At 53.9% G+C, this 23,006-nt stretch overlaps 3 protein-coding genes across 3 annotated transcripts in view; 1 reads left to right on the top strand and 2 right to left on the bottom strand.

The window, feature by feature from the left end:
- The window catches only part of LOC146767190 (uncharacterized), a 162,658-nt gene that overhangs the window by 70,257 nt on the left and 69,395 nt on the right, over positions 1-23,006 (bottom strand). The gene's annotated exons all lie outside the window — the stretch shown is intronic.
- On the top strand, positions 6,302-7,634 carry LOC146767191 (olfactory receptor 14J1-like). Its single transcript, XM_085581187.1, has one exon. The coding sequence runs from the start codon at positions 6,379-6,381 to the stop codon at positions 7,309-7,311; it is 933 nt and encodes a 310-aa protein (XP_085437313.1). The 5' UTR covers positions 6,302-6,378; the 3' UTR covers positions 7,312-7,634.
- On the bottom strand, positions 19,532-21,382 carry LOC110484869 (olfactory receptor 14J1-like). The gene has a single exon (XM_021555823.3). The coding sequence runs from the start codon at positions 20,792-20,794 to the stop codon at positions 19,892-19,894; it is 903 nt and encodes a 300-aa protein (XP_021411498.3). The 5' UTR covers positions 20,795-21,382; the 3' UTR covers positions 19,532-19,891.

The following is a 23,006-nucleotide window of genomic DNA, read 5'->3' as shown; positions in this document are numbered from 1 at the left end:
GGGTTAGGGGAGAGCTAGGGAAGATAGACAACTGGGGAGAGGAGGAGATTAGGGATGGGGGGAGATGAACAGATATTGAACAAATATCACATTAAAGAAAAACACACCACCGCAGGTCAGTGGTTTCCTTCTGATGAAAAAGACCTGTCCTTCTTCTCAAGGTGTTCATGGTCAAAATTGAGATTCCTTCTCCCAAATTCCATATATCCAAGGATCTCTCTATGACAAAAGCTGCCAGGACAAACAGGTCTGGCTGGCTTGGCCTCTCAAGAGCCACCTGTCTTCACTTCTGCCTTTGAAACACTGGGGCTCTGTGCTTTCCTTCCTATGGAAAAGAATTGTCCTCCTTATCTACACAGAAATGGCTGAAATTTGGGTTCCACTTCCCAAATTCGCTATATCCAAGGGTTGCTTTCAGACAAAAGCTACCAGGACAGAGAAGTCTGGCTGGCTTAGGCCTCTGGTGGAAGCCTTTTATCTGTCCCTGAAACAGCGGTGTTCCGTGCTTTTCTTCCTGTGGAAAAGAACTATCCTTCTACTTTGGGTGTCCATGTCTGAAATTGGGATTCCACCTCTAAAATTCCCTACATCCAAGGGTTGCTCCCAGTCAAAATCTGCCAGTACCATCAAGTCTGGCTGGCTTTGTCCTCTGGTGGCTGCCCCTGCCACACTGGGGCTCGGTTCTTTCCTTCCCATGGAGATCACTGTGACACTGTGGGCACCTCATGGAACCAAGGGGATCATTGTGGCACCACTGGAGCCCATGGAACCAAGGGGCCATGGTGACACCGTGGGGCTTCATGGACCCAGAGACCATTATGACTCTGTGGGGCCTGATGGAACCATGGAGACCATTCTGACCCTTCAGGGCCTGGTGTCACCAAGGGGGCATTGTGACGCCTCAGGGCTACCTGAAAGCAAGGGACCCCATGGAAGCGAGGGAACATGGACCAGGTCTGGCTGGCTTGGCTTGCCAGGGGCCACCTGACAGGTCTGGCTGATGTTGGAATGCCAAGGGCTGCTTCTCATCAGCTCCTGGAGCAAAGGGGCTATGTGCTTTCCTTGCTATAGAAAAGAACTGTCTGTGTTCAGATGCCCATTGCCAAAACTGGTATTCTCCCTAAACAATTTCCTGTATGCAAGAGTATGTCTTAGGAAAAAGACAGCCAGCTCTGGCTGGCCTTCCACTGTGGCGGTCACCTTTCATCTGCCCCTGAAACACTGGGGCTCTGTTCCTTCATTCCTGTGGAAAAGAAATGGTCTTCTTGTCCATGGTCCATGGCCAAAATTAGAATGTGGCCTCCTAAAGTCCGTATATCCAAGGATTGCTCCCAGACAAAAGTAGCCAGGACAGACAGGATGGGTTAGCCCCATCCTCTGGTAATTTTCATAGACCATGAGCGTAATATTTTTATTAGAAAACACCTTGGAGAGGGCCCAGGGATCTCCCAATGAGAGGTTTTGGGGGCTTGGGCACATGGCCACTACATATGGACAAGTTAGAGATGAGAAAGCCTGGCTGGGTCTCTCTCCCTTCTGGCCCCACAGAGGTGCCGAGGCCGGCCCAGCCCCGTCTCGGCCATGGGGCCGGGCGGCTCCTGCCGTGGGGCTGGGCCCCTTCCCAGGGAGCCGCCAGGCGCCATCGGCTGCCGGGCAGGGCAGGGGAGGCCGCGGGGCCGAGGCCGGGCCGTGGCTGCGGGTGCTGACATCTGGCCCTGCCGAGCCCTGCCCCGCCGCCAGCCCGGGCCCGGCCAGGATCCGCCGGGCCCCAGGAGCAGCCCCGGGCCGGGCCGGCTCGGCCAAGGCTCTGCCGCCCTTGGGCTTCGCCCGCAGCCGGCGGGCAGGGCAGGAGAAGCCATCGGTCCCGGCCGTGCTGCTGCTGGGCTCTGGCCTGGCTGCTGAGATCCTGGCCCTGCCCCAGCGCGGCCCAGCCTGACACAGCCCCAGCGCAGCCGCTGCAGAAACCTCCATGGCAAAACAGCTCCGGCCGCAAGCACCGAGCCCGGCCGGGCTCACGGAACCATCTGCAGCCCCGGGAGATATTGACTCTGCCAGTGCTGCCATCCTCCCTCCAGTGAGAGAAAAGGACACAGGGCAGGCACACAGAGGAGCAGCATGGACACACCGAGGGCAGGGAAGAGGAAGTTGAGTCCCAGATGGGAGGGATGAGGAGATGCCTTGATCTTGGGGCTGGAATCCTCTGCTAAAGCTGTGGAGAAGGATGTCATGGATACATCAGACTCTCTTTTTCCCTGTAAGGCATTGAAAAGTATGGGGCGATGACTTATTTCAGCAAAGGCCTCCATGCTAAAGTAAGCAAAATTTGCAGTAGCTGTGATCTCCCATGAGAGGCATGAACAGAGAAAGGAAGACCACTGATGAGACCCTGTGCCCTCAGAGAGAGAAGAAGACCTCTCTTCCCGGAGATGAAGATGATTTCAGAAATAGATGAAGAGATCCTTTGCTCTTAAACAGCTCATCTTTAAACTAATATCCCATAACTCGACCTGGCCCATAAGCACAGCTGTGGGAAAAGGTGGGAAAAGATGGGAGGGACTTCTCGATTGCAGATTTCTCCAGGCAGCTGCTATTTGTGGAAATGAAAAGCCATGAGATAACTCTTTTCTTGTAGAGAAGTCTCCAAAACATTAACAAGAAGAACTTCTCTCCTGAAGTGAACTGAAGAAAGACTATTTTAGAGGTGGCAAAGAGACTGAAAATTCTAGTTTTTTTCTCTTTACATTGTCAGGTTGTATGGAGAGAGGAAGTGTTCTGAAAGTTTTGTTCTAATTCTTATTACTCGTTCTTTAGTTATTGTTAACACAATTTTATTTATACCCTTTTAAAATTCTGTGACTACTATGCCTTTCTCCTAATCCTATTTCACAGCAGGAAATGAGTAAGTATATTCTAGTGAGTGCACTGGTAATTAGCCAACACTGAACCCACCATACTCATTGGAGCATTGGCCAAGAAATCTCAAAATGGTGAACCAAAACCACTACAGAAACTTCCTGACAAACTGCACGAGAGCAGAGAGAAATTGAGGCAGACCCATGGTTTGTCAGGACACACTTGATCCTGATGAGCCCCGTGGTGCATTTGGAGCTGAGGCCTGGAACCTCAGGGCCTGAGAGGAGATTGCACAAACCTTTCCTGGAGTCAAAGTCAGAGGAAAACCCCAAAGTGGTTGGGATCTAAAGCATTAATGGGAACCACAAAGGTGCATCTATACCACAGGCTCTTCATGGAGTCCTTGGAGGAGAGAACTGGAGGCCAGGATGGCACAAAAACCTTTCAGAGACTGAAAATGGCACAAAGAACTCTCAATGTGGAAAGGAAAATCCAAAGTACCTTACAAAAGTTAAGAATCTCAAAGTATTCATGAGCCCCACTGAGTGTCAGTACAAAGCTCTCAAGGGACTCATTAAAGCAGATAATTGGGACCATGATTGCAGAAACCTCTCACAGTCTGTATCAAAAGGCAAACACCAAGTACCTTAAAAGAACTGAAGTACCTTGAAGCATTAATGGGCCCCACTGAGTGTTGTTCCTGACAAAGCCTCTCCAGGGACTAATTACAGCAGAATATTGGAGGCCAGGATTGCAGAAAGCTCTCAGAGACTGCAAGACAAAAGCAAAACCCTGAGTCCTTTGAAAAACCTGCAGTCCCTGGGAGCATGAAGGAGCCCCCAGGGCCATTCCTGACCAAGGCTCCCCAGGGACTCCTTCCAGCAGATCCTTGAGGCCACTGGGATGTGTGCAAGGGGGGGGATGCTGAGGGCAGGACCAGGGGCTGACAGTGCCCAGCCTGGCTGGGGCTGTGCCAGGAGGCCCCAGGGCCTCAGGACAAGGTGTCTCCTCACAGCCCTTGGTGGCACAGACCCTGCTGTGCCCCAGGGCACCAAGACTTGGCTTCTCTTTGTCCCCACCTGCCATCAGTGCCTCCAGTTCTCTGCTCTGCCTGGGGCCTGGGGACACTTTCTCAGTCGTGTCCCTCAGAGGGACCCATTAAAAGTCAAAGAAACTTTGGAGTTGGATTGTGACTTGGAGTTGTGCAGAGGTTTCTGCAGCTCCCTCTCAGGGCCTGATGTTCAGGGCCTGAGCACAAAGCCCCAGAGGGTCATTAAAGTCCTTGTGCTGTGTCTGTGCTGCTGAGCTGGGCTGGGCTCCTGGCACAGAGGGTGATGCTGGTAACCAAGCAGAGCTTCAAAAGCACATTTCTCTTGCTGAGCAGCTCTTCTCCCAGCCCAGCAGGGCTGGGGCACTGCCTGCAGCCAGCCCGGGCACAGCACAGAGGCACAGAGAGCTTCAATCAGTCAGGGCTGGGAAGGGGCTGAGAAGTTCCTGGGGCAGAATCACTGCCAGCCCTTGGCACAGGAACCTCTGGCTGCAGGACAATGCAGCTGCAGCTCCTGGAGAGATCTCCTAAAGCTGGAACATGCCAATGCCCACAGACCCTGTGAGTGCATTCTCTGCTCATCTCCTGTGCAGAGCAGCCAGGGGTGCCCAGGGCTGTCCTGCAGAGCAGGGTCCTGCAGCCCAGGGCGCTGTGCTGGGCCAGGGACTCTGCTGCCTGCCAGGGACAGCTCTCAGCCGGCCCTGGAGCTGCTCCCAGCGCTGGCCAGGAGCTGTGGGGAGAAGGAGCCACCCTGAGCAGGGCAGGTGCTACTGCTGAGAGGGGCTGGCTGGGGCAGGGCTGCTCCCAGCTCCAGACCAGCCTGGAGACAGCTCCAGAGGACACTTCCCAAACAAGGTAAGCCTGGGATTGCTGTAAAGGTCAGGAGTTTTCCTGAGTGTGTTTTCAATTTCCTTCTTGGAGCAGGATGGGAAAGTCGGGGTGGTGACAAAAAGATTTTTGCTTTTTATACATTTTTCATATATCCGTAACTCTGTAAATTACTATTTTATAATTTTAAAAATATTATCTTTACTTGACTCTATTAAACTCTTAATTAGCTTTATCAAACTACTATTATGTACTTATATAACTGTAATCTTTGCTGACACTAGTATGTTTCCTACATTTCTCTTAGATTTTAGAACAAGAAACTGACTGTCTAAATACATTAATGAAATACTGTATAGTCTTATTATCAGGAAGAGTGCCTACAAGAAGAATATTTTGGTTTTTGACCACAATGTGATCAGTCATAACTAAAACTGGGGCAAAGAAGTCTTTGGACCTACTCCAATGTGTTGAGCCAGGGGAGGGCAACTTGGGCAATGAATCTCCTATTGGATATTCCTGTTAAATATCATAATTAATCAACCTTAAAGAATTATTGAAATCAGGGGCTGGGTGTGCCCCATCCCCACTGGGACACCTGGAAGGTTCCAATAAAGGTCTGGTTTTTACTTTATTGTTCTAACACTGTTGCAAGGGAGTTTTTTTCTCATTTGATTATAGACACCACAGGGATAAGAGAAGGAGAACAGGAATCCTAATCCCAGAATCACAGAACATTTTGAGTTGAAAGGATCATCAAAGGAATGTTTGAACATGTACAGAGACTCCAGAACTGTGACTTTGGGTGGTCAGTGTCTCTGCTGGGAGCCTCCCAAAGGGCCTTCAGCCACTCCTCAGCCCTGGGCAGCAGCAGCATCACCTCTGCAGGGCCCAGCAGGGCTCTCCTGAGCTGCCCTTGCCCAGCTGCACACAGAGCCTGCCCCAGCCAGGGCCCTGCACACAGGCAGGTTTCTGTAGGTCCGGGCCGAGGGCACACAGGGTGGGATGGGCTCTGTGAGCGCTGGCAGGGACAAGGCACCTCTCAGGAGGGGATGTCCAGGCCAGGGTGATGCTCAGGGAAGCAGAGGGGGCTGAGCAGAGCAGTGCTGGGGGAACAAGCCCATCCAGCCCCTCACCTTCCCTCAGCCACAGGGAATCCTTTGCCTCTCACATCTCTCAGTGGCAAACTCTGAGTATAGCAGGAATGCTGGGGATTTCTGACCTCAGAGAGAAAGGAATGATCTATGGGCAGGATAACAATTCCTTAAACCAATGCCTGCCTTCTTTTTCCCCTAGAAGTGTGCATGCACATAGTACTAAGCTTTTCTGCATTAGGAGTGATTCCTGTGACAAATCCTGAATATCCAGCCTTGTCCCCCTGCCCCATGGCCACAAACCCAGGGCAGCAGGGCAGGGATGGCTCCTCGAGAGCCCCCACGCACAGGCCTGGCTGCTCCTGGCACACTCAGCCAGCACAACTGGAGCTCAGGCAGGGACCTGGGTGAAGGTTTTCCCAGAGCAGGAACAAGGGTGGGTGAGTCCCAGCAGGACAATCTGCAGGGAATGGCCCAGGTTTGGCCCCAGGCAGCCTCTCCTTACTTGTCCCTGTCCTTTCTCCATGAACAGGTGCCCATGTGCAGCCACAGCAAATGTCCAACAGCAGCTCCATCAGCCACTTCCTCCTGCTGGCACTGGCAGACACGCGGCAGCTGCAGCTCCTGCACTTCTGCCTCTTCCTGGGCATCTCCCTGGCTGCCCTCCTGGGCAACGGCCTCATCATCAGCGCCGTAGCCTGCGGCCACCACCTGCACACGCCCATGTTCTTCTTCCTGCTCAACCTGGCCCTCAGCAATCTGGGCTCCATCTGCAGCACTGTCCCCAAAGCCATGCACAATTCCCTCTGGGACACCAGAAACATCTCCTACTCAGGATGTGCTGCCCAAGTGTTTTTCTTTCTCTTCTTCATCTCAGCAGAGTATTTCCTCCTGACCATCATGTGCTACGACCGCTACGTGTCCATCTGCAAACCCCTGCACTATGGGACCCTCCTGAGCAGCAGAGCTTGTGCCCACATGGCAGCAGCTGCCTGGGCCAGTGCTTTTCTCAATGCTCTCATGCACACAGCCAATACATTTTCCCTGCCCCTGTGCCATGGCAATGCCCTGGGCCAGTTCTTCTGTGAAATCCCCCAGATCCTCAAACTCTCCTGCTCCAATTCCTATGTCAGAGAACTTGGGCTCATTGCTGTTAGTGCCTGTTCAGTATTTGGCTGTTCTGTGTTCATTGTTTTCTCTTATGTGCAGATCTTCAGGGCTGTGCTGAGGATCCCCTCTAAGCAGGGACAGCAGAAAGCCTTTTCCACCTGCCTCCCTCACCTGGCCGTGGTCTCCCTATTTGCCGGTACTATTGTATTTGCTCACCTGAAGCCCCCCTCCAGGTCCTCCCCATCCCTGGATCTGGCCCTGTCAGTTCTGTACTCGGTGGTGCCTCCAGCCTTGAACCCCCTCATCTATAGCCTGAGGAACCAGGAGCTCAAGGCTGCCATGAGGAAATTGATGACTGCATGCTTTCAGGAACATTAAATGGCTGGCTAATTTCTGCAAATCACTTGTAATAAAAGTAATTTTTTATAATTCTAGTAGGTTTATTTTGGTGGTTTTTTTCTTTGTTTAAATTTTTTCATATTGTTCACAAAGAAATGTCATTGTTTGTGCCATTTCTCATTTTGTTTCTCCCCAACTTCCTTGTGCCCACAGACTGTGCCAATAAGGGGCTGTGCTCTCGGTGGCTTTCAAGGAACTAAAGGATGTCCCAGCACAGTTTTCTGCAGAGATGCCCTTTTGTTGCCTTCTCTGGAGCTGCAGCAGCAATGTCTGTGTGCAGAGCTGGGGCAGATCAGGGCTGGCACAGCAGCTGTGCCCAGGAGCCGCAGCACTTGGTGCTGCCAGTGCTGCTCCCGTGGCCCTGCCCCGCTGCCCTGGTGGCCCTGGTGTTGCTGCAGGGCCTGAGTGCTCTCGGGGCCGGGCACAGTCCTGGGGGTGGCAGTGCCGGGGCTGCAGCAGGGACAGGCCATGGGCACTGCTGGGGCAGCGCTGACGCCTCAGGCCAGGGCCTAGGGGCTCCAGGCTCCTTGCCCAGGCTCTCTCAAGAACACAGCCAGGCCAATGCTCAGCACAGAAAACCCCCGTGAGCAGCCCCAGGCTGGCCGTGGGCAGGCTGGGGGCAAACAGCATGGCTGGTGCTCTGCAAGGGCCCTGGGGGAGACGGGAAGGAGCAGCAGAGCAGGGGCTGATCCATCCCCAGTGTGCTGCACAGCCCAGGGCAGCGTCCCAGAGCGTCCTCATGGAGCTGCCAACAACATCCCCCCTCTGCAGCCCTGGCCTCTCCCCCAGCTCACAGAGGTGCCTCATCCTTGCAGGCACAGACACGGCAGCACTGGCTCAGCAGCCCCTGTTTGCATTGCACACAGCAGGCGGGAGCACCCCCATACTGGGGCTGTGGGGACATGAACCTGAGGGAGCACAAATGCCATCAGCCCCTGGGGCCAGGAAGGGCTGGGGGACACCAGGGAAACCACTCAGCTTTGTCCTGGCCTCTGCAGCCAGCCAGAAAATTTGTTCCATCAGCTGGGAGTTTCCTGTCCCACTGCAGACGCTGCTGTTCAGAGCCAGGGCTGCCTGGCAGCCACCCCCAAACAGCCCTGAACATTTCCTTGGCTTCACCTTTGCTCTCTTTACTCTTCCTGATGCAAATTTCTTCCTCTTGCCCACCCCTGTTCCCTCCCCTGCACACGGCCCATCCTTGTTTGCCCTTTCCTCTCTGGCCCCACTCTCCATTGCAGTTCCTGACTTGGCACCATGGGAACGTCCCTTGGGGAGCAGGATCATCCCACAAGTGCTGCAGGAATTGTCTGCAGGCTCCTGCAGTGCCTGGTGCTGCTCCCTTGCCAGAGGCATCCCAGGCCAGGGGGGCACATCTGGGCTGCTGTGTCTGGCTGTGGGGCTCCCTGTTCTGGGCAGTGAGGAGGAGCTGCAGAGGCTCTGCAGGACTGACAGGATGGGCTTTGGGGCTGTGAGGAGAAGCTGAGGGACCTGGGCTGCTGGAGCTTCTGAAGAGGAGGCCCAGGGCTCCTTCTGCAACTGCTCCAAGGGTGGTTTCAGAGAATCCCAGAATCAGCAAGGCTGGAAAAGTCCTTGGAGGTCATCAAGTCCAACCTGTGCCCTGACACCGCCTTGTCTTCCCCGAGCTTCCTCTTCTCCAGGATCAAATACCCCAGCTCACTCAGCTGCTCTTCACAGTACTTGTGCTCCAGACCCCTTACCAGCCTTGTTGCCTTTCTCTGGACATGCTCCAGCCCCTCGATGTCCGCCCTAAATTGGGGGTCCCAAACCAGACACAGCACTCGAGGTGCTGCCGAACCAGTGTCCAGCACAGGGGAAGAATCACTGCCCTGCTCCTGCTGGCCACACCATTCCTGACCCAGGCCAGGAGCCATTGGCCTTCTTGGCCACCTGGGCACACTGCTGGCTCATGTCCAGCCTGCTGTCCATCAGTCCCTGCAGGTCCCTTTCTGCCTGGCTGCTGTCCAGCCCCTCTGTCCCCAGCCTGTAGTGCTGCAGGGGTTGTTGTGGCCAAAGTGCAGGACCCGGCACTTGGACTTGTTAAACCTCACCTTGTTGGATTTGGGCCCTGGATCCAGCCTGTCCAGGGCCCTGTGCAGAGCCCTCCTACCCTCCAGCAGATCAACACTCCTAGACAACTTGGTGTCACCAGGGTTCCATGAGGCCCCAGAGTGTTCCAATGGTCTCCATGATTCCATGAGGCCTCCCAGTGTCACAATGGCCTCTTTGCTTCCATGGGGCCCCTTGGTATCACAAAGTCCCTTGGATCCTTGGGCCCTGCAGTGTCACAATATCACTGTGGTCCCCCAAGGCCCTGCAGTGTCACAGTGGATCCTTGGTTCCATGAGGTCTGGCAGGGCAGCAATGCTCTCCTTGGTCCCACAGTGTCACAATGGCCTCTTTGTCCCAGGGGCACCATGGTGTCAAACATGTTTCCTTCATTCCGTCAATTCCTGAGGAGCAGCACTGGCCCCTCGGTTCCATGGGGCCCTGCAGGGTCACAGTGGCCTCTTGGTTCCATGAAGCCTCAGAATGCCACAATGAATTCCTTGGTGCTGCAGTGTCACAATGGAGCCCTGGTGACACAAGATCCTGAAGTGTCACCAAGGGCCCTTGGTTCCATGGGGCATCAGAGTGTCACAATTTTTCCCTCAGTTCCCAGAGTCCTTGCAATGGAGCAATGGCCTCTTGGTTCCATTGTCCCCAGGCTCTCCCAAGGGTCTCCTTGGTTCCGCAGTGTCACAATGGCCCCTTGGTTCCACAAGGCCCTGCAGGGTCACAGTGGCCTCTGTGGTCCCACCAGGACACAGACTGTCACAATGCACTCCTGGCTTCCATTCAGCCCCACAGTGTCACAGTGGCCCCTTGCTTCCCCAGGGCCCTGCAGTGTCACAATAATCAGAGAAGCAACCAGGCTGGAAAAGACCTTGGAAAGCATCAAGTCCAACCTGGGACCCAACACTACCTTGTCACCCAGACCATGGCACTGAGTGCCACATCCAGTTTTTTCTGAAACACTTCCAGGGATGTTGGCTCACCAACCTCTCTAGGCATTCCAATGCCCAATCCCCCTTTGTGTGAAGAATATTTCCTGATGACCAGCCTAAACATCCCCTGGTGCAGCTGGAGGCTGTGTTTTCTTGTCCTGTCCCTGTTCCCTGGAAAAAGAGCCTGACTCCCACCTGACTGCACCCTCCTGTCAGGGAGTTGAAGAGAGCGATGGGGTCTCCCTTGAGACTCCTCCAGGATAATCAATCCCAGATCCCTCAGCCGGTCCACACAGGATGTGTGCTCCAGACCTCTCACAAGCCTTGTTACCTTTCTCTGGACACACTCCAGCCCCTCCATGTCCTTCCTAAATTGAGGGGCCCAGAAGTGGACACAACGCTCGAGGCCTAACCAGTGCTGAGCACAGGGGAAGAATCACAACTCTGGTCCTGCTGGCCACACCATTCCTGATCCATAGGAGTGCCAGGGGTTGGATGAGGGAAATGGTGGGGAGGGGGTGGGGACAAAGTGTAATTGATTGTCAGCCATGAATGGTCTTGATTTTCATATCTGTTCAGACTGCAGTAGAAGGTGCTGGGGGTCAGTTTAAATTGGATATTGATTATATCAATCTATAAACAGGAAAAGAAAAATAGATAGAACAGTTCCGTCAGCATTGTTTCTAATACGGTATATTCAGTTTAAATACAATTCTGAAATCTGTTCAATAAACCACAGAAGAATTCAAAACTTTCATTACTCCCATACTCCCAGGAGATTTTCTTGTTCGTGCATTTTGAACAAAATTTTGTGGGATTTTCTCCCAGAATTCCTGAAATGAATAGCCCAAGATAGAAGAGGCTTCTGGAGCAGTAAAATTCATCAGCAACCTCCAAGTGGCTGAGGGTGCATCCCCATCAGAGCAGCAATGAGCAGAAATGGGCACAGCTCTGTGGCTGCCCCAGCTCTGGGATGGGCCCTGGGCCTGGAGCAGGAGCAGCTCTGGAGGGCCCCAGGGCCGGGGCTCTTGTGCTGGCCTGGGCAGATGGGATGGCAGGAGGGGCTGCAGAGCTCTCAGCACCTCAGGCAGAGGGGAGCAGGGCAGCCAGGGAGCTCCTTTGGCCTTGGCCAAGCCCCTTCCCCCATGGTGGGGCTGAGTCCTGGCTGAGCTGCAGCTGCTGCTGTGCCCTTGGCAGGGGCTGAGGCCGTGGGGCAGTGCCCAGAGCAGCCTGGGCTGAGCAGAGCTGTGGGGCCAGAGCCGGCTGGGCTGTGCTGGGGAGAGGCCCTTGGTGCTGCCCAGAGCTCAGGGCAGCTGGCAGAGCTGGCAGGGAGCTGGGCTGGGCTGGGAGAGCCTGGCACAGAAACCATCAGTGTCCATCTCAGCCTGGCTGAGCGGGCAGGGGCAGGACTCAGCCCAGGCCGTGTGGGGCAGGGCCAGCGCCTGGGCAGGCATTGAAAACAGGCAAGAGCCCCAGAGAGGAGGCTGCTCTGTGCCCTGGGGGCATGGACAGAGCAGGGAGGGGCCCAGGACATTTGTCAGCGCCAGCCTCTGTCTGTGCCAGCCCTGGGCAGCCCTGGCTGCTGAGCCCAGCTCTGCCCTGGGCTGAGTTTGGCTGTGGCCCAGCTCCATCCTCCTGCGGGGCTCAGGGCCTGTTCCCGGCCATGGCCAGCCCTGGCCGCCTCTCTGCTGGCCCCGAGGCCGGCAGAGCCCGGGCAGGGCTGTCTGTGCAGCCCCACAAGTGCCACGGGCTCTGCAGGAGCTGGCAGAGGCTGCCCAGCAGGGAGGCCATGGGGCACAGAGCCCCAAGGCTGCCCAGGGCCCCACGGCACAGGGGCCGTTCCCAGCCGCAATGCTCCTGTCCTGGCCTGGGCTGCACAGGGGCTGTGGCACCATGGCTGGGCCAGCACAGGGCCACAGAGGGGCCACGCAGCCGCTGCCGGGGCTGGCAGCAAGGCCGGGCACAGACAAGGAACTGCTGAGCATGGCCTGCGCTGGCCAGGGCTGCCTGTGCCCAAGGCAGAGCTCAGCTGCCCTTGGGGGCTGCAGGAACACTTAGGAGCCCAAAGAGCCTCCATGGCTGTGCTGGAGACCAAGGGTGGAGCAGGGAAATGCAGGGCTGCTGCGCCATGGGGAGAGCATGGAATTCCAGCACACACCTCAGCTCTCTGATGGTCCCGGCACCGTGCTGGGCCCTGTTCCAGACTGGAGCAGAGCAGATGTTGATGGCACAGGAGCCCTGCGGGGCTGGCAGGGACCTGCAGCTTGCAAGGTGCTCTGCCCTCCCTCAGCTCCTCTCTGAGAGATCCAATCTCAGCTCAGCACCTCAGGGCACAAGTGGCACTGCCTGTTCCTGGGCACACAGCTGATGTCTGCCTGGAAATGGGCATAGTTTTAAGATATCTTATTATACAAGGACATTTTTATTCTCTGGGTTAGTTCACTACTTTTAAGAAGTATCAAAGTTTTCCCCACCAGTAACAGGAATTTCCTGGAGGTGTACTGTTGGGGAAAGAGAAGAAATACTGATCTTCCCATCTTCTTGAGTCACCAATATTCTCTTTATAACATGTCCCCCTTTCTTCAGGAGTTTCCAATTCTCCTGTTGAAATGGTCATGTCTAAGGGCATCCATTCACTAGACCAGCTGGTTCTATGTCCTAACTGTTTCCCCCAGATTTCTTCCTCTAGGTGCTCTCTGGCCATTCAAGGGCCGCTCAAGTGACAGGTTTAATGCTTTGAGCAACAGGGAGTAACCCAATTTTTCTGAAGTTTTAATAAATATTAATGATATCTTATTGTGTTTATATCCATCACAGAATTACCATTTCTTATGTCTTTGTCTAAAACTGTTCCCGTACAGTAATTCCCTGGGGATTTGGGACATGTCAGATGCTGCTGGGACATCCCAGAGAGCTGAGGGAAGAGCTGTGATGATTATTAAACTGTTCAAATGTTCAACTTGTGTTTGTTGGCAAGAAACCTTTCTGTGCCTCTGAGTGTCACCATCCCTGAGCCCAAAGAACACAAACCTGATGAGTTGTGGTTCCCACTTCAGGGGCTGCACTTGGACCTTGTCTCTGCACAGGAGAGCTCTTCATCCACTTTCCCTCTTTTCCTTCCTCTGGGCATGGAGGCAGCTCCTGCCTTCAGCCTATGACTCATGTGTGTGAAGAGCAAATCTGGGCATAATTGCGGCAGGGAGGGTTTGGGGGGACCTTGGGATCTGTGCTGGGCACAGAAGGTGTTTTCCATTGTTCTGAGACTGTCTGCTGTGCACAGTGGATTTAATAGCCAGCAGTGGAATGACTTCAGGATTTGATGGAGATGTGCCTTCCCTTGGCTTTATTGGATGGCAATAAATGAACATCCCTCTGTGTCTGGGGCAGCTCCTTCTCCAAGGAAAGCAGGTGGGAGTTGGAGCCCAGGAGCTGAAACCTGCAGGTGCAGCCTGGGCTGGAGGGAGTTCAGATTTGCACAAGGCTGCTCTGAGTGCCAGGGCTTGGATGGGGGAAATGGTGGGGTGGGGGTAGGGATAGAGTCTGATGGATTGTCAGCCACAAAGGGTCTTGATTTATCTTCACCAACTTTAAGCCTGTTCTATTCTAAGTTAATCAAAATGTTCAAGAGGAGAGAAGTAGAAGATGAAGACACAGAAAGAAAGAAAGACAAAATAAATACAGAGAAGCTCACATACAGCTACCAACTCCTGGATTCCACCAGTGTTCAGCTGGAAATTCCAAGAGGAGGTAGGGTCAAGATGTGTGCTTTCCTTGTGGTCAGCCTTAAATACCCCTTGGTCTTCCTGGGCCCTTCCCCCAGGTGGGACTTGGGGTAATTTGGTCACTCAGGAGCTGGGCTGGGGCTCCAGAGGTGGCTGTGGAGCATTGCCTGTGCTGTGCCAGGGACTGGCAGACACTGCTGGGCTGGGATAGAGGCTCTGGGGGGATTGGGGTTCCAGGGCAGGGCAGGGCTGGACCTGGCCCTTCCTCCCCCATAAACAAAATGTTCCCTGCCAACAGTCTCCTCCAGTTTGTCACAACAGGCAATGTTGGAGGTGAAATCCCAATTCTGGCCATCGGCACCTGGATGAGAAGGACAGCTCTTTTCCATAGGAAGGAAAGCACAGAGCCCCACTGTTTGGAAGGCAGGTGAGAGCCTCATTAGGCCAAGGCCAGCCAGACTTTTCAGGAATGGCAGATTTGGTCTGGGGGCAGTCTTTGGAGATAGGGAATTTTGGAGACAATCTCAATTTTTTGGCCATGAGCACCTGGACAAGCAGGACAGTTCTTTCCCAAAGGAAGGAAAGCATGGAGCCTTCCCCCATGATTTGGAGTCAGATAAGCAGTGACCCTTACCAAACGACTGCCTGCCAGATTTGTCCTGGCAATATGTCCATGGGAACAATCCCTGGATAAAAGGAAATGGAGGTGAAATCCCAATTCTGCCCATGTGTGCCTAGAGGAGAAGGAAAGTTCTTTTCCATAGGAAGAAAAGCCCCGAACCCCAGTGCTTCAATAGCAGATAAGAAGAGACCCTGCAGGTGCCAAGTTGTCAGGCAGCCCCTGGAGGCCAAACTAGCCAGACCTGTTCCATGTTCCCTTGGTTCCCTGGGGCCCCGCAGTGTCCCAGGGGTCTCCGTGGTTCCCAGGCCCCACAGTGTCACGGGACTCCTCTGTTCCATGAGGCTACAATGTCACAATGGACCTTTGGACCCTGGGGGTTTGCAGTGTCACAATGGTCTCCTTTGGCTCCACAGTGTCACAATGGAACACTGATGACACGAGGCCCTGCAGTGTCACCATGGACCTTTGGTTCCCTGCAGCCCTGCAGTGCCACAAAGGCCTCTTGGTTTCTCGAGGCCCCACAGTGTCACAATGGTCCTCTTGGTTCTGTGGGGATCCCTGGGGTCACAATGGTCTCACTGGTGCCATGAGGCCTCACAGAATTGTAGCATGGCATCCCCATCATGGTGATAATTAGCATTGACTCCATGATTCCAGAAGGCTGATCAATTGCCTTATTATACTATATACTATACTATACTTATTAAGAAAAACTCATCGTGCTTACAGACAGTCGGATGCACTCAGACCAGTTTGGTCCTTGAATGCAAACAACAGCACCACTGGCCATTTAAGAAATCACCTTTTGGTAAACAAATCTCCATAACACATTCCACATGTTCACAACAGCAGGTACAGCAAGAAAAGATAAGAATTGTTTCTCTTTCTTTTCTCTGATCTTCTCACAGCCTTCCCCAGGATGATGCCTGGGAAAGTTGTGCCTGCAGCTCTGTGACCAGAGAGTTGCAGCCACATCACAGTGTCACAATGATTTGCTTATTCCAGGGGGCCTCATAGTGTCCCAATGGTCTGCATGATCCCATGAGTCCCCTCAGTGTCACAATGGTCTCCTTGGTTCCAAAGTGCCCCACAGTGTCACAATGGACCCTTGGTTCCATGAGGCTGTGAAGTCTCTTAATGGTGTCTCCATGACTCCATGAGGCCTTGCAATGTCACAATGGACCTTTGGCTCCCTGGAGTCTCGCCATGTCACAATGGCCCCTTGGTCCCATGACACCCCAAAGAGTCATAATGGTCTCCACAGTTCCATGAAGCCCCACGGTGTCATAATGGACCCTTGGTTTGATGGGGCCTCTCAGTGTCACAATGATCCCGACATTCCCTGGAGTCACACGGTGTCACTACAGTTTCCTTGGTTCCATGAGGCCCAGCAATGTCACAGTGCTTTCCAGGATTCCACAAGGCCCCACAGTGTCACAATGGTCCCTTGGTGTCACAGGCCCCACAGTGTGGAGAGTGTGGGAAGGTCTTCAACTGCAGCTCTGCCCTCGTCACCCACCGGCACATCCACTCCGGGGAGAGGCCCTACGAGTGTCCCCAGTGTGGGAAGAGCTTCTCAGACCGCTCATTCTTTACCCGGCACCAGCGGAGGCACTGGTAAGGGAAGCCCTGTGAGAACCCTGCCTGCAGGAAGAGCTTTGTGTGCTGCTCCAGCTCCATCCCCATCAGAGGACCCACCCTGGTTAGAGCCCTGGTGTCCCACATTCCCTGTGATACACAGATGAAAGTGGCTGCTGTTCCTTTTATTTTGCCTGTTATTTGATGCCGTTGAGGCAGGACAGTATGGAAGAACTCCAGTTCAGTAGGCAAGAGAGTAAAACTCTGATTTATTTCAAATACATTGCTGTTTTATAGAGAGTATTGTCCAGACCAATTCCATTGGTCCCAGAGGAAAAAACATCTCACCCCATTGGGGTGTAGTGAATGACGTTCAGTGGCAGAACTTATCTGTAAACAATGTGAACAAGAGAGATAAAGAATTATTTACATTCTTACCCAGCTGTTTCCCAGGCTCCTGTCTGGTTGGAAATCCTCTGTTTTCTCTCTGACTGAACTGAGAATATCCACACTTAATATCTTTTATCTTCTTCCTTTCAAAACACAGAAAATTGGGGTAAAAATCAACAAATTCATCAAAGGCATCTAAAGCCTCACATTTTACTTGTATTTTGGGGAATCTTGGATTCTAGGGGATATCTGGGAGTATATGGGGGGCGGGGGGGTTGGGGTGTATTTGGTTTAGTTGTCTTTATTTCTTACCACTCCAAATGATGAGAAGGATTGGTTTGTCACATCCTAAGCACTCAATGCCACTGAAAACTACTCAATCCCACCCCAAAATAACTCAATTCCACCACTTCTCTGGGTGAAATAGGGTTGGAAGGGGATTGGGCAAAGTGGTATGCAGGTCAGGATGGGAATTGGGTGGGGTGGGATGGGGTTTGGGAGGTGGGAAATGGGGGAAGTACAGCTTGGGAAGGGGTCTTGATGTCCAGGAAAGGGTGGTATGAGTTGGGGTTGGGATTGGGGAGGTGGGGTGGGGTCTGGAATGAGACAGCCAAGATGATTAAATAGGGGGAACCCGTTACTGGGTGAGTTTTTGAATAGTCTGCATTCATGAGGAGATGCTGGGGTACCTCACATTCCTGAGGCAGTTTTGGGGCACTCCCAACTATTTGAGGGTTTCCTGAGAGCAGCTCCATGGAGCCCCATTGCCAGGGTGGTTCCCGTGGGCCTGAGCTCAGAGCTGTGCGAGAGTCCGTTGCCTCAGTGCTGAGAACAGAGAAATGATGCACAGCCCCAGACATCTCCAGTGTGTGTATGTGGAGGCCTGTGGGCTTACTGGGGAGAGGGCAACAGCAATGCCCTGGAGAGATGCACCGTAGGCTCCGGGCATTCCTCACAGCTCAGGGTGAGGACAGAAGCTTCCCCCAGGGTGCTCAGCAGCACTGTGTTAATTTGTCCCAGTTCTGTCCTCCAAATTGGCATGTTGGCCTTTCCTAACCTTTTTACCCTGATATGTTAATGTTCTAGCAAGTTCTCCATTCCCTGTTTTCCCATTTCTTTATGTCCCTGCCTATCCACCCTGGCATTTCATATTAGTCCCTTTCCCTGTGTACCACCCCTAAACCCTGAGATCCCTGAGGCTCTCCTCCCCCCCCGTCTTTTCCTGTATTTATACCCTAAACCCTCCTTTGTCTTTGTCTTTAACCCCCAGACCCCTGGAGCATCAGACCCTGATAAACCCTCGCTGGAGCTCCTGGCCTGGATCAGGAATGGTGTGGCCAGCAGGACCAGGGCAGTGATTCTTCCCCTGTGCTGGGCACTGGTTGGGCAGCACCTCAAGTGCTGTGTCCAGTTCTGGGACCCCCAATTTAGAAGGACATGGAGGGGCTGGAGTGTGTCCAGAAAAGGGCAACAAGGCTGGGGAGGGGTCTGGAGCACAAGTCCAGTCAGGAGCGGCTGAGGGGGCTGGGGGTTTTTATCCTGGAGAAGAGGAGACTCAGGGGAGACAAGGCAGTGTCTGGGCACAGGTTGGACGCGATGATCTCCATGGTCTTTTCCAACCTTACGGATTCTGTGATTCCCTGAAACCACCCTTGCAGCAGTTGCAGGAGGAGTCCTGGGCCTCCTCTTCAAAAGCTCCAGAAGCCCAGGTCCCTCAGCTTCTCCTCACAGCCCCAAAGCCCATCCTGTCAGTCCTGTAGAGCCTCTGCAGCTCCTCCTCACTGCCCAGAACAGGGAGCCCCACAGCCAGACACAGCAGCCCAGATGTGCCCCCCTGGCCTGGGGTGCCTCTGGCAAGGGAGCAGCACCAGGCACTGCAGGAGCCTGCAGACAATTCCTGCAGCACTTGTGGGATGATCCTGCTCCCCAAGGGACGTTCCCATGGTGCCAAGTCAGGAATTGCAATGGGGAGTGGGGCCAGAGAGGACAGGGCAAACAGGGATGGGCTGTTTGCAGGGGAGGGAACAGAGGTGGGCAAGAGGAAGAAATTTGTAGCAGGAAGAGGAAAGAAAACAAAGGTGAAGCCAAGGAAATGCTCCGGGCAGTTTGGGGGTGGCTGCCAGGCAGCCCTGGCTCTGAGCAGCAGCGTCTGCAGTGGGACAGGAAACTCCCAGCTGAGGGGAACAAACTTTCTGGCTGACTGCAGAGGCCAGGACAAAGCTGAGTGGTTTCCCTGGCATCCCCCAGCCCTTCCTGGCCCCAGGGGCTGATGGCATTTGTGCTGCCTCAGATTCATGTCCCCACAGCCCCAGTATGGGGGTGCTCCCGCCTGCTGTGTGCAATGCAAACAGGGGCTGCTGAGCCAGTGCTGCCGTGTCTGTGCCTGCAAGGATGTGGCACCTCTGTGAGCTGGGGGAGAGGCCAGGGCTGCAGAGGAGGGATGTTGTTGGCAGCTCCATGAGGACGCTCTGGGATGCTGCCCTGGGCTGTGCAGCACACTGGGGATGGATCAGCCCCTGCTCTGCTGCTCCTTCCCGTCTCCCCCAGGGCCCTTGCAGAGCACCAGCCATGCTGTTTGCCCCCAGCCTGCCCACGGCCAGCCTGGGGCTGCTCACAGGGGTTTTCTGTGCTGAGCATTGGCCTGGCCGTGTTCCTGAGAGAGCCTGGGCAAGGAGCCTGGAGCCCCCAGGCCCTGGCCTGAGGCGTCAGCGCTGCCCCAGCAGTGCCCATGGCCTGTCCCTGCTGCAGCCCCGGCACTGCCACCCCCAGGACTGTGCCCGGCCCCGAGAGCACTCAGGCCCTGCAGCAACACCAGGGCCACCAGGGCAGCGGGGCAGGGCCACGGGAGCAGCACTGGCAGCACCAAGTGCTGCTGCTCCTGGGCACAGCTGCTGTGCCAGCCCTGATCTGCCCCAGCTCTGCACACAGACATTGCTGCTGCAGCTCCAGAGAAGGCAACAAAAGGGCATCTCTGCAGGAAATTTGCTGGGGGATCCTTGATTTCCTTTAAAGCCACCAAGAGTGCAGCCCCCCGTTGTCACTATCTGTGGCCAAAGGAAAGTGGAGTGAAACAAAATGAGAAGTGGCACAAACAATGACATTTCCTTGTAGACAATATGGAAAAAAAATAAAGAAAAAAAACCAAGTAAAACCAACAAGGAGTATAAAAAATTACTTTTATTACAAGTGATTTACAGAAATTGGCCATCATTTTAATGTTTCTGAAAACATCCAGTCATCAGTCACCTCACTGCAGCCTTGAGCTCCTGGTTCCTCAGGCTGTAGATGAGGGGGTTCAGGGCTGGAGGCACCACTGAGTACAGAACTGACAGGGACAGATCCAGGGATGGGGAAGAGATGGAGGGGGGCTTCAGGTGAGCAAATATACCAGTGCTGACAAACAGAGAGACTACAGCCAGGTGAGGGAGGCAGGTGGAAAAGGCTTTCTGCTGTCCCTGCTTAGAGGGGATCTTCAACACAGCCCCAAAGATCTGCACATAAGAGAAAACAATGAACACAAAACAACCAAGTGCTAAACAGATGGAAAACACAAGAAGCCCAACTTCCCTTAGGGAGGAATTGGAGCAGGAGAGCTTGAGGATCTGTGGGATTTCACAGAAGAACTGGCCCAGGGCATTGCCATGGCACAGGGGCAGGGAAAATGTATTGGCTGTGTGCAGCAGAGCAGTGAGAAAGGCACTGGCCCAGGCAGCTGCTGCCATGTGGGCACAAGCTCTGCTGCCCAGGAGGGTCCCGTAGTGCAGGGGTTTGCAGATGGACACGTAGCGGTCGTAGCACATGATGGTCAGCAGGAAATACTCTGCTGAGATGAAGAACATGAAGAACAAGACCTGAGCAGCGCATCCTGAGTAGGAGATGTTCCTGGTGTCCCAGAGGGAATTGTGCATGGCTTTGGGGACAGTGGTGCAGATGGAGCCCAGGTCGCTGAGGGCCAGGTTGAGCAGGAAGAAGAACATGGGCGTGTGCAGGTGGTGGCTGCAGGCTACGGCGCTGATGATGAGGCCGTTGCCCAGGAGGGCAGCCAGGGAGATGCCCAGGAAGAGGCAGAAGTGCAGGAGCTGCAGCTGCCGCGTGTCTGCCAGTGCCAGCAGGAGGAAGTGGCTGATGGAGCTGCTGTTGGACATTTGCTGTGGCTGCACATGGGCACCTGTTCATGGAGAAAGGACAGTGAAGTGTTGGAGGAGATAGCTGTAACCAAAATCAAAGCCATTTCACATACACATCTCTCCTCTGTGACACACACAGACACAGTTCTGTGTTTAAAAATTCTGATGTTTCCTTTATAATCTTCCCTGTATCTGTCCTGATGTTTTTGGATATCAGAAGCCATCAGCATTTCTGCTGCCCATGGTAGTACAAAGTGATTTCCCTGAGGCAAGAGGATGAGTGGAGAGTGAGGGGAGATTGTCTCTCAGTTTACTCTCTTAGGAGTTTCTCTGGGCTTTCACATTTCTCAAATAAAGTATGTTCACAGTCCCAAGTTTTCCTTAAAGATCACCAGGTACTGCTGAGAGCAGATGGATCCACCACAGCCCAGCTCTGCATTTAGAGACAGGGACTTAGGATGCTCAACTTGAGGATGCTCATTTCACCTACCCAGAAGCATTTTCAGTGTCACAACACCTCTGCCTTTCCCTATCAATCTTAAAACTCAGAGATGCTCTAGGACAGCTTTTCACCTTGGATTGAAGCTCCGAGGCTGGACTGAAATCTCAGGGACACTTCCAAGTGTCCTTCTGATGGCACTGGATGAAGGGAGGTGCAGCTCCTTCCCTGGCTGCACTGCCAGCATTGCCCAGAGCCGGGCACTGGGGACAGCTGTGTCACCCTGAGCCAGCTGTGCCCCCTGTCAGAGCCCCCAGTGACGGGCAGCTGCTCCCAGCCCTGTGCTCTGCAGAGGGAACTGGGCCTGGGGCTGCAGAGCTGCCCCACGGCTCTGCTGCAGCTCTGCCTGCACAGGAGGGGCTGCACGCCTTGGAGCCCCGGCCCTGAGGGCAGAGGCTTGGCTGGGGCACAGGAGGGAGGGGGCTTGTGCAGAGGGAGGGGCTGCATGGGAGGGGATCCTCTGGACATCTCTAAACTCTCCCTGCCACAGCATTTCTGGGTTTTGTGTTTTTTTATTCTCTGATCCTCTTTCTCTTTGCTTCCTGGAGATTTTCCTCCTGCAGGTGTTTCCCTGTGCCCGATCTCTCCCTGCCAGCACTCCCAGACCCCAAATCTCTGTGCACTCTCCTTGGCCTGACAGAACCCTGCCTGTTTGCAGGGCACTGGCTGGGGGCAGGTTCTGTTTGCAGCTTGGAGAAAGGACAGCTCAAACTGAGCCTGGTGGCTCCAGCAAAGGTGATGCTGGTGCTGTCCATGGGCAGAGTGGCTGCAAGAACATTAGGGATCTCTTGTGAACCTACTGATCACTAAAAGTAACAGTTCAGATATCTCAGGCACTTGTCAAAATTCATAATCAACCTTTAATACTTATCCCAGCCTCTCTTCCATTCTCCAATAGTAGGCAACTGAATACAAATTCTTAGGAAATCTAATTTTTATCAAATCCTTCTCCTGGAAATATTCAGTGACTAATCCGAACCACTCAGCAGTCAGAAATTTATGAGCATTTCACCTGCCCTGCACCAGAAATACTCAGAGTTGTACTCACAGGGTCTGTGGGCATTGGCATGTTCCAGCTTTAGGAGATCACTGCAGGAGCTGCAGCTGCATTGTCCTGCAGCCAGAGGTTCCTGTGCCAAGGGCTGGCAGTGATTCTGTCCTAGGCACTTCTCAGCCCCTTCCCAGCCCTGACTGATTGAAGCTCTCTGTGCCTCTGTGCTGTGCCCGGGCTGGCTGCAGGCAGTGTCCCAGCCCTGCTGGGCTGGGAGAAGAGCTGCTCAGCATGAGAAATGTGCTTTTGAAGGTCTGCTTGGTTACCAGCATCACCCTCTGTGCCAGGAGCCTGGCCCAGCTCAGCTGCACAGACACAGCACAAGGACTTTAATGACCCTCTCAGGGGCTGCTGTTGTTTTCATTAGTCTCATTCCCAGAGAGTGTGCTCAAAAAACTTCTCAAGAACTCAAAGTGTGATTGAAACACTGAAGTTTCTTGGACTTCTAATGGGTCCCACTGAGGGACACGACTGAGAAAGTGTCCCCAAGTAGAGCATAATGCTGGAGCAGAGATGAAAGCAAGGGACAAGCAAGGGGAAGGTGTCTCTGGTGCTGAGCAAACCTGGATGTGTTTCAGGAATGCAAAGGGCCCAGGCCTGAGCCCCAGCCCCTGGCAAGGCAGACCCCGTCCCTCCCTTATTGCTCAGGGCTCTTCCCTGGATGGGCACTGGCATGTGGG

This window comes from Lonchura striata, chromosome 5 (genome assembly GCF_050655825.1).
Source record: "Lonchura striata isolate lonStrDom1 chromosome 5, ASM5065582v1, whole genome shotgun sequence".
Classification (NCBI taxonomy): domain Eukaryota; kingdom Metazoa; phylum Chordata; class Aves; order Passeriformes; family Estrildidae; genus Lonchura; species Lonchura striata.
Note: the sequence above shows the minus strand (reverse complement) of the source record. Positions and strands in the feature narration are given on the sequence as shown.